Genomic DNA, 17,356 nt, shown 5'->3' on the forward strand with positions numbered 1-17,356 from the left:
CCTGTTTTAATCTGCATTTTCTGCCAATAGTTCTATCAGAAATTTAGTTCCAGTTTCATAAAGAGTTACAGTTACAAAATACGTTGGGAAGAACATAAAGATGCTGCTAAATCCTGTCTACTCAGCTCAAACATTGTAATGAGGCAAGATTTAGCTTATTTATCTATAGTGGCATTACATCAGATATTGTGGGTGAAGTGACACGAGGTACAAAGGGAGGAATGTGGGGTGGTCCAAAAAACGACTGTCTAACTATTGTTTCCCCTTTGTGTTTGAATGTTTTTAATCTGTCATTGAGCAACTTTGTAGCCAGGCAATGTGAGAAAAACAGAAAGCTGGCAAATATAAACAACTTTATTCCATAAGAGATGGTGGTCTTACTTGAGGGAATTCATCATTCTATGCTTGGAAAGCTCTTTTAGAAGTGACTGGAATACATAAATCTTCAGGGACAGTCTTGCAAAAGCTGAAAATCTGCATTTTCCTTTAGGAGATCTTGGAAAATGTACAACATTTTTTTCTTCGTTTCCTGCTGAAAACATTGTACAATTCTTTTGTTTTCCCTTTAGCCTCTTTTCCCCAAGAAGAATTATGAATGCCTAACTAGCTGTGAATTCCTTAAGTACATCCTGTCTGTGAAGCAAGGGGACTGCCCAGCACCTGAGAAGGCCAGTGGTTTTGCAGCTGCCTGTGTTGAAAGCTGTGAAGCTGATAGTGAATGTTCTGGAGTGAAGAAATGCTGTTCCAATGGATGTGGACATACGTGCCAAGTTCCAAAAAATCTGTACAAAGGTAGAGATTATTAATAGGTACTCATACTGGGCTAGTAACTTCAGGCCATAATAAAGCCTCCTAGAATACCAGACGTTTCATTTCGTATAATTTTGTATGGATGGGGAGACTAAGAGAGAGAAGGCTTTGGGTATATATCTGGACACTGAAAGAATAGAAAGACAAAGAAAAATGTAGCCTGAGTTTCTGAAAAATGTTCTTTTCCCTTATGAAGCCCATGTCTGGAAATTTGTGCAAAGCAAACTAGCGGCTGTTATAAATCATATTCAGAAGAAGAAACTTGCCAGTTTAGGTGAAATCCCACTTAATTTGATGCAGATGGGAGAAATAATTGCAGTAAGAAAATATTTAAAGATAAATAGTACATGTTCTATTAATAACAAATAACCTTCATGATTATGAGCCAAGTAGGCAGGACTACCAAACAGGGTGTTGGAGATAATCCTGTGACAGAACAAACAAACGCAGAATATTTGGAATTGGTGTTCTTAATGACCTAAGAACAAAATAGTGAAAAATATATATTACTTCATTATTTGAAATCTAAGGCATCTTGACTTAGAAGTTTTAATTTGCTTTGATTTGAATCCTGAGATTCTGCCCAAATAAAAGGCTTTTCTTTAATTATCATATATAGAAGGCATTTTCTCATTCCACAGAGCTAGAATGTTTTGTTAGAAATCAATTCACCTTATTTTAGTGATAAAAAATAAATACTAATCACTTACGCTTCTGATAGCATAGGCTCTCTGTGGAGACCCTAATTAGCAGAACTGTGTACTAAGTTCCAGGCTTAGGTCTGAATCCAGACTTACTTCAATCTGTGGACTCCAGTTGTTTGCAGCCTTAAAGCCACTGGGGACGAATATGTTTGGGTGAGGTGAGAAGTATTGTCCTTAACCTGAGGTGTAAACCAGCTAATAGCAGTTAAAGCAGATCAGGTTATTGTGTTTTTGTGTAAGTATACCTTTGATAACAATAAATATCTGGTCCATTTTGAAACTGCAGGTAAAATATATGAAGACATTAGTGGTTTGTTTTAAGTTCATTCCTTTAACTGAAATGCTGATGCAATGTTTTGAATGCCCCTGGTGATGACAACGTATGTCACAAACAATATAGTTTGAATTTGAATCTTGGGTTCAAATGTGCAGGATAGGCTGTCAGGAAACACTGTCTGAATTAGTTACATAAATGGATAAAATTTGATCTAGAAACCATAAAGGTTGAGTAAACATAAAATTAGTGAAGTTGCTATGCATAAAGTAGTATGAGCAGGCAATACCGTGGTCCATATTCCCAGTATAGAAAGGAAATTCCCTTGGTTCAGACTAATTATATTGTAATGGAACTAACATTCTGTTCTAACATCTTATCACCTGTCTGCAGGAGGTGCTTGTTTGTAAAAGCATATATGTGTTACAGAGGAAGGGCAGAATGAATATGGCCTTCTCAGCTGATGAATTCAGCTAATTAGCCTCTTCAACCTGTCCTTCTGCAACAAAGGGCAAGTGGAAGCTGGGCAGGCTTACTTTTCATTTCCTTTAGGGCTAAATGACCTTCCCGTCACTAAAGAGGAGCAAACTCGGCAAGCATGACTAAGATCTAGTGAATAAGTTTAGTGCTTATTCTTATCATTTTGACAGCACTCACAGCTAGAAAATGAACTCAGATTGAATCTGAGAGGCTRTGTAAGTTGCTGTAGTTCCACTGTTGATGAAGCTCTAGAGGTTAGAGCTACACCAGCAGATACAAAATACCCAACTGATTTAACTGCAAATACCCTCTAGTAGTGGGTGTTAAAGCCCAATCCTGGAAGCATATTCATATGRGTATACTTGCATTGCAGCTGCATATAGTAAACATTGGATTAAATGTGCTTCTTAGTTGCTTCTTGACTTGCATTTGGTATAATCTTCAAATTGTCCATGTCTTTTTATTTTTTCATATCTCTTCCATTTGTCAAGACTAATCAGTTACATAGTCTTCCATTTTTTCCCTTTGGTGGAGGTATGAAATGTTCTCTCCTACACTTGAAATCTGCCTCATCCACCTGTTTCACTTTGTCTCAACTTRTAAAAGACTTTACTTAGGCAAGTGGCTGTCCTTTCCACATGGCCTACCTCATTTTTTTTCCCCAGAGGGAAATAAGCTGACATAATGATGTTAGAAATAACAGTAAATGYCTAAAGTAAATTTGATAATTTACAAATAGAAATGGAGGCAATATCCCTGCTTAGAAATAAGACTCCTCCCCCTCTCCCAAAAAAAAAACAATCAAAAAAGGAGGAAGAGAAAGTGATGTAAAATGATTGATCAGGTTCACTTTGTCTGACATGTATATATCCCCACATAAGGGTATGGACATGTATCTTTTTCTGCCTTCAAGTGGAGACAGCTGAAGAAATTGCCCATCACCACTTTCCTGTTCAAAAGTTAGTGAAATCTCAGATGTGATGATACTCCTACTTGGTGAAATTTCCAGAATCCCTTTTTAATAAAGCTTTAGGATTCATACTGTCTAATCAAGCCAAATTCATTTTATCTGAAACTGATTGGGGAGCAATGCATAAAGCAGATTTGGGGGAAAGGTGTAAATTACGGTGAAGAGAAGGTTATGGCACTTAAAGGGTATGATGATGTGTTAACRTCATAACAGGGTAAGTAGAGCCAGAATGGTCATCCACAGAGATTTTATTTTATTTTATGCTTAAAGAAAAATACAGGTTTTATGTTTAAAAAGTGCATACAATTTTAAAGGTRTGCATCTCTGAGTCTTTGAACAGGCCATGTTTATAATCATGTTGATACCATGTCAATACCCTTTATTATCTGAACAATACCCTTTTCCCCTCTGAAACCCTTCCATGAAAACTTTTTGAGTTTTTGAGATTGGTACCTACGTTTGAGGTACATGTTCTTACGATGGGCCAGCATACATTTTGAGATTGGTACCTACGTTTGAGGTACATGTTCTTACGATGGGCCAGCATACATTTATTTTTCATAGCACAGAGATGAGTGTGTCGTTTGAAAGACACCTTTTGAAATATTTTGCCAGGGCTCTAGTATTGCATATAGAGAACAATCAGTGGTTTGAATCCTTTACTTAAACACTGCTGACTTCAGAGGACTAATTTGTTCAACCATGATGAAAGGACTGACCATTTACATAATGAAAAGCACATTGAAGAGTGATTGGATCCAYACATCTGGATATGAAATTGATGATACTTGTTCCACAAAAGTTTTCTAAAATGCACTTGTGTTATGCTCTAGTTGCTGCTGAGATCCATCTGCACACAATTACATAACACCAGAGAGGCTGAGTTACTTGCAATCAAGTGAATCCAACTTCCCCTAATGCAAAGCAGATGGAAGTATTCTTAACATGCAGATTGTAGGATTGTTATACATCATAATTAAAGAAGGAGTTTCAAATGTAGAAATTTGAACTGGCATGATCTGTGATGCTCACTATATTGGACTAAGAATGCTGGGTGTTAAATGATATCCAGGGTTTAAACTGATGTGGTAACAAGATTTAAACACWGGATTTTCCTCAGGTTGATTTTAGGTTTGTACAACAGCTATAATATTGACTTTTATTTACTTGTAACTAATTATATAAGCAGATTTAGGAGAAAACCTCTTAAAATGTGAAAGTGGTTTGTTGACCTAAGGAAATATTGGTACTGCAGTCATCYGTGACAGGCTAGATAGAAGCATTTAAATTCCAATTTATGGCACCAATGCATGCTGTTTGACTTATGTAGAGCTTCATTGAAATGACAAAAGRCTTACTTAAAATGCATATAATAACCTGATAAAAAGATTTAGATGTCAGCATAACAATTTTATATATGGCATATCCTAAAGTCACAAAATGCTGCACACTTAAATATTTAAGTTCTTGAAGTCTACTCATAGAAATGTATCTAACACTTGATTCGCTGATTTAATCAAAAGACGACAATTTTAAAAAATTGGTCTTTCCTTCAAGCTACTGTAAATTTTTTTTTAGAAAGAACTGTCTTTCAATGCAGCCCTGAGGATTTACTATTAATTTTTAGAAAGACATGTCTGAAATACATTTTTGATATAACTGAAGATGACTTGGAATTACCTTTCCTAGATGTTTAGGGAAGCATGGAGATTTACAGATCATACAAAATAAATACGTAGAAGCATGTAAGTTAATAAAGKCATACTGCTATGGAGAAGGCAAACATCATATTTATATTATATCAGAGTCCTGTAACCTATGTGAAATACTCCTGCTGTTGCAGTCAACACAAAAGAGCTCAGCTGGAGTCTTTTTTCCAGTTTTAGGCATGACCTTGGAGAAGGGTAGTGGACTAGCTGAAAAGTTTCCACAGGAGAATTTCAAGAATTTTCAGAGAGACTGATTTAAAAGGAAAATGGACTGCACTGAAGTTAKTAAACTGTAGAAGAAAACACTGAGAGACATGGTAACAGTCTTCAATTATAGAAAAGATTGCTTCAGAGACGAAGGAAATACTTTTACATGATCCATGACCGTGGTGGGTAGATATTGAGTTCAAGATGCAGCAAAGGAGACTGAGCTAGGCAATAGGGGAAGCTTTCTAATGGTAAGGAGAAAAGCAGTGGAACAAGTTACTTAATGATTCTGTGAAGTTCCCATCAGTGGATATATTTAAGCATAAGTTAGATGAAAATCTGAATGACACTGATATAGGTGATCCTTTTGGGGATCAAAGGCACTCCACATTATGAAAGCATGTTTGGAAACTGTTTTCTGTGAGATGAGTTTTAGCTTAAAACTTTCAGATCCTTATATGTTCCTTCAGTTTTTAAATGAAATAAAGGAATCATTTTCAAGATTTTTTTTAAAAAAACAAGTTTTATTATTGACAGAGATAGGTCAGCTGTGAACACTTCTGAAAATTCCATTCTCATCATCCCACTCACTTCTCCCTTCTTTTCTTCTGGCTGACCAACCATTTTCTTTTTGTGCAGCTCCATCTACATATGGCTTCATTCTTGTTTTGTAAATTATTCAGATATTTTTGTCTGTATGTTCCTATTGCAGGTGTTCCACTGAAACCCCGGAAAGAGTTAAAATTTGTAGAACTTCAGTCTGGAGACCTGGAGGTGAAGTGGTCTTCAAAATTCAATATTTCCATTGAGCCTGTGATCTATGTTGTTCAGAGGAGATGGAATCAAGGAATCCATCCTAGTGAGGATGATGCTACTAGCTGGCAAACTGTGGCACAGGTCAGTTCTTTGTAAAATGAGAAGGATCCTTAGCTTCCAGACAATGATCTGAAGGTCCTTTTCAGATTGGAGAAGAGCTAGTACACGTCATAAATGGGAGATCCCTTTCCAAGGCCTCTCTATAAGTAATGACAGAGCCACAAATAGAATCCAGATTTCCCAGTCCTTACTCCACTGTTCCATGAGCTTTTTTCAAGACTTATTTAGGGGAAAGTATTTTCATTCCAATTTTTGCTATAGAATTATCAAATGCTTTTGATATTATAGAAAATGACAATGTTARAAAAAGCAGTTGGTGTGAATATATCAGTAAAGAAGTAAATATTTCTTTCTTCTCCCCCAAAATAAAGAATTTATAAAAGTTTATATTTTCAAAATGAACTAAGTGGTGTGGGTGTTTCTCCATAGGCAAACATGTTTAGATCTAGCTGGAGGCTTGATTTATATAAGCCTACTGAGTGGTACTTTCTTATAAGCATATACTTATGAGACATATTAAGATGGGAATTCCAAAGAAAGACTCTCTAAAAGCCATGAAGCTCTTGAAAAATGTAGAATTAGATACCAAAATCTGTTAAAGGAAGCACCTGAGTGACTTAAACCTTTTGAAGTCAGTGGGACTCATAYGTAGTTTCCAAGGCATGAGTTGGGTTTTATCAAAATGATAAGAAGCATGATTGATGAAAAGGCCATTTAATTTTAAAAATAAAAAAGGAGAAAAAAAGACTTTTAAAAGGATCTTTATTGTTTGTAAAGTAGCTTTTTCAGATGTTGCCCTCCCAATTTAGAAAAGCCTGTGATGTCATACTCTTATCACTCGGTGCAATCCAGGCTGAAAATGTAAGATTCATGAGCAAATGTTTCTTAATGAGAAGCAGCCAACAGAGCATAAATTTTCACTTAGTTCCTTCCCAGTTTCAGTCTGTTTTTTAACACGCTGACAGTCCACCTGGATGGCAGAGTTCCAGTCGTTTATTTTAACTGTTTCACCCTCATCYCTGCTGACAAGAAAAGCAAAATGTTGATTTTGAAAAGATCTGCAAAATGTCATTAGGAAAAAAAGTAAGACAGAATAAGTAGAACCATTCACAAAATAGAGGAAGGAGTTTAGATTCTGTGACAACCTGTGTTCATTCTCAATTCAGATTATGTAGCAAGAAGCTATCTTAAAATAATGTTTTGCGTGTGCAACTGAGCACTCAAAGCTCACCAAAGTAATGTGGTACTACAAGGGACAGTCACTATGTTAGTTAGAATCTTGCCCAGAAAAAGTTACCAGTAGCTGAACCAGGCGTGAAACCGAACTTGTGCAAGTCCAAGGAAAAGTGCGTACATTCGAACCTGATCAAGTTGCAGTGACTTACAAGGTGCAGGTTTTTAATCTGTGTTGTCCATATTCACAAAACAGCCTCCTGCCACAGCTAATAGAATACCAAATAGAAAAAATAAGCCAAATCTGAATTTTTCCTCRCAGTTATTGTGCCACGTACTTATACTAGACTGCAGATGCACAACTATTCTAGCTGGATGATCAAGACTGCAGAGGGAGCATACTGCTGCTCTTTTCTCATTCCAGGAACAGASCTCATGCACGTTTCTAGAAGCATACACTACACAGTATATGGACTGACTGTATAGAAAGCATATACAGATCTCTGCCTCTCCCAGTGTGTCTGCAGGAGAGAGGTTTCTAGAAATGTGTTCCCGTACAAGAATGATAAGAATCCTGACTGCTGTCTTTCCTGAGGGTCTGTCACATGCAGCAGAAGAGCTTGAATTAATCACTATGGCAGGAGGAGCCTACTCCAACTGACATCTTTCTGAGGACTTCCCTGTCCCTGCATCATAAGAGATGCATGTTTGACTGTGTGATGAACCCCACTGGGSATGTCAGTTCAGAACAAGCTTCAAGATGCCTGACTGGCTTTGTGAACTATGTACACCTTATGGGACATACARGCTGGACACCCTTGAGGGGTGCTGGTAAAAGAGAATTTCTGTCTCTATAGAGGAATGTGCCTCCATGGTAGTTTTAGATGTTCCAGTCAGGTAGTCAAATTTATTGTGCATRGCTGGGTGCATTAGAGTTTATTTTGTAAAATCAGCAGCAAGGATGGATGTCCAGTTTGACTAAAGTAACTATATCACAGCCTCTGGGCTTTTCTTATTCTTTATAATAGAGAATTTTACTCATATGCTTCCAGGACATGAGTATATGAGAACTGCAAAAAGCTCARCCATTCAGCTGAGAACTCCTGGGTTATCACGGTACAGAGCAGATGGTACTGGCTCTTTCATTACTGTGCTTGCAATTTAAGCTAGAGCGCATGTACAGAGTAGATAGAGATCAAGAAGGCTGCAGGCAAGGATATGAATTTCTGTATGCTCATATCTATATGCAGTGTAGTTATGCAAGGTTGTTTTCATCTTACAAAAAATTTCATGACATTTTGTCAGAGTTCCTCATCTAAAATTTTAATTTTTATTAGTTATTCAAGAGGAGATGGAACTTTAGTTCTGAAGAACTATATTTTAAAGGATCTAATTTTCAAAAAACTTGCTGTTTTCTATTGCATGAAGCCATAACATGAGTGAATTTGCTAGTATGTTCTCACATAATGATTACATGCTGCCCTTGGCTCAATCATTATGTAAAGTTGTACCCCAATGTAAATTCATGGCAACTTACCCTTGATTTCAYAGAACTTTGGATGATGCTGAAGATGGATGTGTTGGCCAGCGATTTTATCTGAGGACTCGCGTCTTATATTTTAATCCAAATGTGTAACAGGATTGGAGGCCAGCTTCAAAACCTTTCTCTTTTAAGTAAATAGATAATGTATAGCCAAAATAAATAGCAATTCTGATCTGATGCARCTGAGGAGTGATTTTTTAAAAATTTCATCTTTTAGGAAAAATATTTTATTATTTTTAAATATCACAGAATCACAAAATGGTTGAGGTTGGAAGAGACCTGTGGAGATCATCTAGTCYAACCTCCCTGCTCAAGCAGGGTCACCTGGAGCATGTTAGACAGGATCACATCCAGGCAGGTTTTGAATATCTCCAAAAAAGGAGACTCTACAACATCTTTGGGCAACCTGGTCCAGTGCTCTGTCACTGTATCATTAAAGAAGTTCTTCCTCATATTCAGGCAGAACTTCCTGTGTTTCAGTTTGTGCCTATTGCCTCTTGTCCTGTCGCTGGGCAGCACTGGGAAGAACCTGGCCCCATCCCCCAACACACCCTCCCTTCAGGTACTTACAGACATTGATCAGATCCCCCCTCAGTCCTCTCTTCCCCAGGCTAAACAGGCCCAGCTCTCACAGCCGTTCCTCGTAAGAGAGATGCTCCAGTCACCTAATCATCTTTGTAGCCCTGTGCTGGACTCTCTCCATGTCTCTCTTGKMCTGGGGAGCCCAGAACTGGACACAGTACTTGAGATGAGGCCTCGCCAGGGCTGAGTAGAGGGGGAAGATCACCTCCCTCGACCTGCTGGCAACACTTTTCCTAATGCACCCCAGAATACCATTGACCATTTAAATATCTTTTATCTTTTCTTTGTTTCGCCTTTTATCTTTGCTTTTATCTTTTAATGAAAATTTTTAAACTTTATACTAGCATTATAAGATATCAATAAAATTGTTATTTAATGATTTTTCTGATAYTCAGGCAGAAGTTCAAGTATTTTCAGGCTGAAGGTTCAGCCTTTAATTATTTAATACCTTTCAGCATATCATTTAATGGGCTATGTTAATACAAGGCAAATATCCAAAGGAATCTGAATATTATCTTGGCTCCATATACATTTAAAAYTAACTGAAATAATTAAAAGATTGTACTTACCGTTTAACTGTTTTAAAAATATATAGAAGGAAGAAGATGAAGCAGATTATGAAGGTGTTGGAACTGCTACCGTAGCTTTAGCTAAAAAGACAAATGTGAGTAGCAGCAATACATGGGGTCTCAAACTCTGTACAACATACCAGTAAGAGAACAGTCTATGATACCTGTTTGAAAGGCACTTTCTTTTACCTATGCACATACATCAGATATCTTAGTTTCCCTATATTTTGTATGTTACCAAATGAGGAGCTTAAGTACAGTATAACGTCTACAAGTTTTAGTGGTCAGTGCTCTAAAAATATCACTGCTAGATAACTGAAACACTGAAACACCTCTCTTAAGTCCTGTCTAAGTCAGAAGCTGCTACTTTCTTACAGAAATTGGAAACAGAGCAGTGAATAGAAATTACTGTATGCCTTCTTTAGCATGTACTTGGCATCACTACAAGTAATATTGAATCCAGTACAGGAAAGGTGGTTGAAGTTAGGGAAAACAGAACTTGTTAAAATAAATAAATGTCACTAAATTTTGTAAAGAAATCATGTGCTTGGTCAGTAATAATGATCAGTGTTTATTGTAAAATAGATTTAGACATACATAAGACATTCAAATTTGGGGTCATGTGCTATTTTGATTAAAGAATTAAATTTAAACACAGTCAACATGACAGCCAAAATAATTTGAAAACTGGATAATTGAGAGGTATTTGTAAACATAAACTCAGCAACAAATGGATGAGTTTCTGGTGAGTTGTACAAAAGCTGATTCTTCATACTACTCTTTCTGTATTTGGCAGTGATTCAGCTGCTACCAAAAGGTTGTGTTCAGTCCTGGTGCTCATACTTTTAGAGAAAAATTAGAAACAGTGCAGAAGARAGCTATATATAGAAGATTAAAGGGGAAAAATGATAGAGGAAAGCAGGACTCAGAATGAGAGGGCATAAAGCGCGTCCTGCTGAAAGGGTTCAGAGTGCATCTATCCTTATTACATATTTCTGTGGTTAAGGCACTCAACAAGGAAGTTGAAAATTGAACTCAAGACGCTAGCAGTCTGAGTGAGTGTTGCTGGAGCACAAGACATCTCCTATGATTTGAGAAAACACTGTTGTAGAGAAGAGGTAAAGTTATGAGTATCATTTTGACATAGGTACCAAARATCTGAAGAGGACTCAGATTCTGTACTTCAGGGTTACTGTTTCCTACGAACCGGAAAAGGCAGCTTCTCACAGTACTGGATTTTGTGAAGCTTGTTTGGAGCCCTAACTCTCCTTTTTCAGAATCTGGAGAAATGAGTCCTCTTACTTGGGGCAACATTTGATSAGCTAGACACTACAGAATGGTAAAGGTTGTGATATCTGAAAAAGCAATTTTGTGAATTTACCACCTCAGTAGTTTTCTAAAGGTTACTTTTCTATCTTAAATAAATCCAAAAGACACCTGCAATGCACTATAAAATTTGTTGGTTACGTGATCTTATTCACAATAGTAAATGCATTGCAGCTCAGATTGGCATTCAGAACGGGGCAAGGTAGCTACATACAGCTTGCCTACACTTTATAGGCTTCTACATAYGTAAAGAAATGTATCCTCTACCTCTCAGTCTGACTGAACAGCATTACATGGGAGATAGCACAACTAACCAGGTCAGACCAAAAGAGTAAGTGTGGCATTTTCCCCACCAGACTACAGATGAACGGGTTCAGCTGTCGGACATCAGGGCAAGCAGGTGGTACCAGTTCCGGGTGGCAGCTGTGAACGTGCATGGGACGAGAGGCTTCACAGCACCCAGCAAGCACTTCCGCTCCTCAAAAGGTTAGTGTTCGTTTCCACCAGCTGATATTTGCCTTTAGGTCCCTCCCGTGTGGAATGTAATTTGATCTGCTTATTTTGGAGGCAGAAGGCTTTTAACAGTTTYAGAAATGATGTGAGATTTGTTTGAAGTCAGCACACAAATTAAAAGTTAAAGATATCATTATTCTTTTATCAGTAAAGRATCTCCTTTTAAACTTTTTCAACACTGTTGGTATCAGAATTAAAGTTCTGACAACATGATTCTGATCATCAAACATGTAAGAATTGGGCTTTTAATGTATGTTATTCAAGAGGTTGCTCTTATTTTTTTTTTTTGTTTTGTGAGAAATGTATTCTTGCTGTATGTTTCGTAGAGATTGTTGGAACGTACTGTTGCCTATATTTAAATAATTGCAGCAGCATTATTTTGATAGAACTGTAGACTTTCTTTACTAGCATGCTTTCCCCTTGCTAGCATTGAATATAAGGGCTTAGTGGTAAAAAGAGTGTAAATTTTAAGTAGCATATTTCTGTTCATTAGGAAGTCATGTCAGAGAATCCAGTGTTGTATGAATTTTTGTGGCTGTTAYTAGTTTTACAAGGGATATGTTCCAGTGCTAAAATAACTTTGAAAATTGTGTCTATACCAGTAAATAGTACTGGAGATGATGCAGGGAGGGGAACTGGAAGTGAATCACTGCTTCTGTGAAGCGGTTGGAATTGTCCCTGACATACCTTTGATGCAAACTAACTACAGTTTTCCCAGATAGCTCTCAGGCATAGTGTTAGCATAGGCCAAGAATCATTCCCAACAGACAGTCTGGATGTGGTCAGTCTGTATTAAGTGACGTAGCCAGATAGTCGTAGCAAAATTGTGCTGGCTAGTTGACTTTAATGCCAAAGAATGAGACCTAGCACTGTTCACTAGTGTAGGCAAAGTTTTACACTTTTATGATGCACACTTTGCAGAATGCATTCTCTTCTCTTTCTGCAGATGGAGCTATTTTGCAATGTAGGCAGTTGCCATGCTGAGTTGCCATGCAAGTTTGTAGCTTGTTGGTTGGTCATATTCAGTCCTAGAAAAAAAATCTTGCTGTAGATGCAGTTATACAGGTGTGCAAGTGCTTCTGCTGGTGTGGTTTAATTGCTTACTGAATAAGTATATGTTTGGATGGATAGTTTTTGGTGCTACAACCACGTTTGTGCTAGGAATGTTCATTGGCATAATTATCCTATTATCGCTGTTACCACAAACCTTTTAAGGTTTAAAAGAAATATTATTTTAAGAATTTATTATATTTAAGCAGCCTGCTGTTTCAACAGTGTTGAAAATACAGTTTCTTCAAGCTGTGCTGAGCTTACTACAAGCACTCAGCAGCAACAGTAACTTTCTGYGTTTTTACGTTGCAGTTTCTTAAGTTGCGCTGTAGCAGATATAGCACTACGTTGCTGAATGTGGCACCAACTTTCTTCTAAACTCAGAATATACTTCAGTTGTTTTTCTAAGTTTCTAAAGAGTATCCAAYTATTCTTCTTGGAATTAGTAAAATTGCAATTACATAAAAGTATGTCATGATAACACTGAGGTTTTGGCTTCAACTTGATATTTTCAGGCAGGATTTGCAGGGTAGCTACAGGAGTATATTCTTCAACATACCTACATTAGTAATGAATGTAAGAACATTCATGCTATGTTGTACTGAAGGTCTGTATAGGCAAAAATGGGTGTTTGGAGAGCAGTGTAATAGGGAGGTAAGCAAATATGGACATTTCTTCAGAATAGTCTCCCAACTGGCAGTGGTTTGTGTKTTAGGAGCTTGTGGGTTTGAAGTGATTACATGTTAGGTACCAGAGTCCTCTTTTTCTGTAGTCCCTGCAGCTGGTTCTTGAAGCACTTGCTCTCCTTAAGTGCTGCTCCAGCCATCTGGTAGGTAGAGAGTTCTTTTAGGACTCTGTGATAAGGACAGCAGGAGCTGGCAGCACCTCTGCATGCTCTGAGTTAACCAAAATAACAGGGRTCTTGATAATGGCAGAAAGTACGTAAGTGGCACTGCTCAGAAGGTTGCTGTGACCCTCACAGTAACAATTTTCAAATCTAAACTGCAGCCCTTGACAAGGAATTGTGAGTTGCCCAGTGCACAGCAAGGAGCTCGATTAGCTATCCGCTTCATAGCCAGAATCGTCTTAGTTTGGCAAATCATTTGACTGTTTTAGAGGCTTTGTCACTGTCAACGACTATTATAGATACATCATGCAAAACAAAATGTGTAGAACAGTTACTAGCTCAAATAAAGATGCTGCTATGTCGTGACTGACACAAATGATACTGAKATGCTTCAGTAAGTATCTCTTAGTCTCAATGTCCCGGAGTAGACACACATAGTGGTGACAGTTTTAGTGTCATACAGACGTTTAATTACTCCTTTAGAGCTTAGTGGGAAGTGGTGGCCCCTGCCTAGCAAAAAGGCAAGAAACTGCTGATCAGTAATGTGTGGTTTTTTGAGTGCCAGCATCTACTGGCTCCTGCTGAGCTCCTACAGGCACTTTTAACCTCTAGTTTGGAAAAGGAAAACAGACTTTGGCACACCACCTTCARAAGGTTGCTGACTGTCTGTGGTACATTTGTGTGAAGTGTAGACAGAAATTCACATTAGATCTTGTACTGTTTCAAGTCCTTGTGGAGCTAAGACCAAGAGAAGATTATATTTGTCAAACTTACCAGAAGTGTTTTTCAAAAAGATATCTTTTGATCAGGAAACATGACAGCAATTTCTAAGAGAATTTCTCACACAAGATGCTGAACTTTCACCGATTGCTCTTAAGTTATAATGAATAGCAACATTTTTTTTTTTTTTTTTATGGAGGACAAATGTGATATGTGATCTGAATCTAAAGAGGAGTATGGCACCACAGAGTCTCTGTCACTAAACATTTTAAGCTGTTATTAAGAACATTCAAAAACAGTAATACTATGATTATTTAGAGAGAGACTTTTTGTCTGTTACTACTATATCATTTATAATATTTTGTTTCTTTTTCAAATGCAAAAATATGATTTCTAAATAAAGACAAAAATAAGATTATATTTAATTCAAAGTAATGTTATGTATTCTGAGGTATGTAATTTACATTAACTTTTCCAGTACTAAATTTAACTCTTTATTATCCAAATCAGTTTAATTTCATTGTCTTGTTTTTGTCTTTTTTATAATGACTAAAGAGCCTTCCAGCTGTAATGACTCTACACCATTCTTCATCTCCCTGTTTTGAGTTTTCATCTATTGCAGCTGTTGATACTTCTATACTGTAAACATTTGAAGTGAAGGTTTATTTCACTGCCTCATGTGTTCATTTAKGGTATTAATATGTAAATAATAAATAATCAAAGTGACACAGCTTAGATAAATAATGTATGAAATATTCAGAGGTTCAGCAGGGATAAGCTATTTATTTATGCAATTTAMTTCATTTTTAAAAATAAATGAAGGGTTTGCATGTGCCTGTCTAGCATGACCCTTCACAGGGAATGAAGTGATCTTTCATTCTGCTGAAATACTGTCCCAAAATGACAAGATGTGCAGATTAGACTATATTTGTCTCTTTGGAGCAGAGTGGCTAGAAGATGGAGTAACTACTGTGCCTAGGAGAATGGGGCCTTTCATAAATCTTCTAGCCATGGATTTTCAAAWTGATACTGTCAGCTAAAATTGATGAAGAATTTTTTGATACTTTGACCTTGATTTTCACTTTACTTTTTATTTCTTTTTAATACACTTGCTTCCCTTTTTGTCTTCCGTTGAGTGAGAAGCAACAATTTGCTGTAAGAGCAACAAAGCTAACAAAATAGCTGGCAGAATATTTCTGTTCCAAAAAGGTAAAAATATTTTTTCTTTTCATATGTTGGTCAGTTTTCTCCAAACTGCTTCATTTTGCCCTGTGAGAAGGAGAGAACTATTTTCTACAGTCCATCACAGTTGCAAGTAAAGCTGCCTGTGCCTTTCTTACATGAAATATGCTTTGGCTAGCCTAACCCAACTGGTCAGAAACTGCTCAGCACTACTAATACAACTTGTAGTTAACTGCAAGGGTAAGAGTTTTTAGACTACTTTCTCTAGCTTTGTTTAGTATAGGATGACAGCAAACTCTCAGTAACAGAGTCTGGCAGCTAACTTAGAGCGATCAACATTAAACATCTCCATGTAATATGTTATTTTGCATGTCTGTTGTTAGATACTGTGCATTTTGCCCGGGCAAAAGGAGGCTGTAAGGCCAACATAATGAGCCCAAACCATCAGATCCTACTACTTTGGCTAAAGGTTTCTGTCTTCAACATGAAGGCAGTCACTAGCATGCAGAGTATAAATTGTCAAGCCAAAGGAAGCAGATGACATTGTTTTCACAGCACATAAGTACCGTGCTGGATGTGATTTCATGCATACATTACTGAGTGTTAGTAAAACCAGAACAGACACCTATTCCCAGCAATAAAATTCTTTCTGTTGCTCCTTTGGGACCAATGATTTTTTTATACTGTTGCACAGCTGGTTTATGTGTGCCATTTCCATCAGGCAAAACCAGTCCTTCTGCTTATGCCTTGGAACTGTTTTTTAGTTGAAACTTGTCTCTAGTGCAGCTTCAGCAGAATTTTAGAGTTGTAAGGTATAATGTTTAACAGATAGCAGTGGGTGATCCCTTTTAAGTAAATCAAAAAAAGCTTTGTGAAAAAGGTTTAATTAGAGTCAATCTTGCTCTCACTTTTACAGCTCAGAATGGGAATTCCAGGTTCTAATGTCCTTGTTTTCTTCTGTGACATATATTTCAGGTCATTTATTRTATTAGTTACAGTTGCCACATTTAAAGCCAACATGGATGCCTTTGAGAAGTATGTGATGTGATTCTTGTGTATAACTTGCCCATACTGTTTTGTTAAGGTTGCAAAGCACTTCCAATTCTTAGTGAAAGAATTTTGCAAAATATTTCTGTCTATATTTAAAAATATGGCCATGGGAAAATGCGCATTTTGAAATAGTGATGATGTAAAGATTTTTTTTTTGTCTTTTATTAGCAGCAAGGAATCCTGCCTTTTGTGGAATGGAGGCAGAGTTTTGCTTATGATGGCTGAGTAGCTCGCAAGACAAGAATTTAAGTCCTTTGGGTATACACAATGGCTAGATACAATGCAGACAAATGCAGTACTTACTCCATGTGCTGAAACAGCAGCCTCAGTCTTGACCTAATGAAGCTATCATTCCTAGCAATGAGAAGTGATTTACTTGTCAGGCTGCTGAGACTAGAATATTTTTCAGATTTGAGGATAACTGTGTGTGTCAATTTCTAGTATATGCGGTGACTTTATTTCGTTTGAGCTGTAGTTTAAATGGCAAAAAGAAAAGCTGCAACTAGCATCAGCCCTTCTGTGAACCAAAGGATTTGATTTAACATTCAGATAAATTTATATTTATAAAATTTTGAACCTTAAATTTGAAAAACTGGCAGCAATTTCCATTCTAGAAATATTAATCTATCTGAATTAGACGTGGGCAGTCAAAGGTATCGCAGATGAATGAGGAGTAACAGCAGAATGTCCCCTAGCTTTATAGTCAGCAGAATGGCAGTTTAGCTTTACAGTTGGGATAACAAATGTCTTATGTATATAGAAGTTCATAAT

General features: G+C 37.1%; 1 protein-coding gene across 1 annotated transcript in view; it reads left to right on the forward strand.

The window, feature by feature from the left end:
• ANOS1 (anosmin 1) overlaps positions 1–17,356 on the forward strand; it is a 128,226-nt gene that overhangs the window by 74,724 nt on the left and 36,146 nt on the right. The window contains exons 4-6 of the mRNA XM_085321472.1: positions 570–792; positions 5,867–6,051; positions 11,580–11,709. Coding sequence (XP_085177598.1) covers positions 570–792; positions 5,867–6,051; positions 11,580–11,709 — 538 coding nt within the window. The remainder of the gene's footprint in view (positions 1–569; positions 793–5,866; positions 6,052–11,579; positions 11,710–17,356) is intronic.

The sequence above is a fragment of the Rhea americana genome, unplaced genomic scaffold (assembly GCF_003343005.1).
Source record: "Rhea americana isolate MKP2758 unplaced genomic scaffold, rheAme1 scaffold_7, whole genome shotgun sequence".
Classification (NCBI taxonomy): domain Eukaryota; kingdom Metazoa; phylum Chordata; class Aves; order Rheiformes; family Rheidae; genus Rhea; species Rhea americana.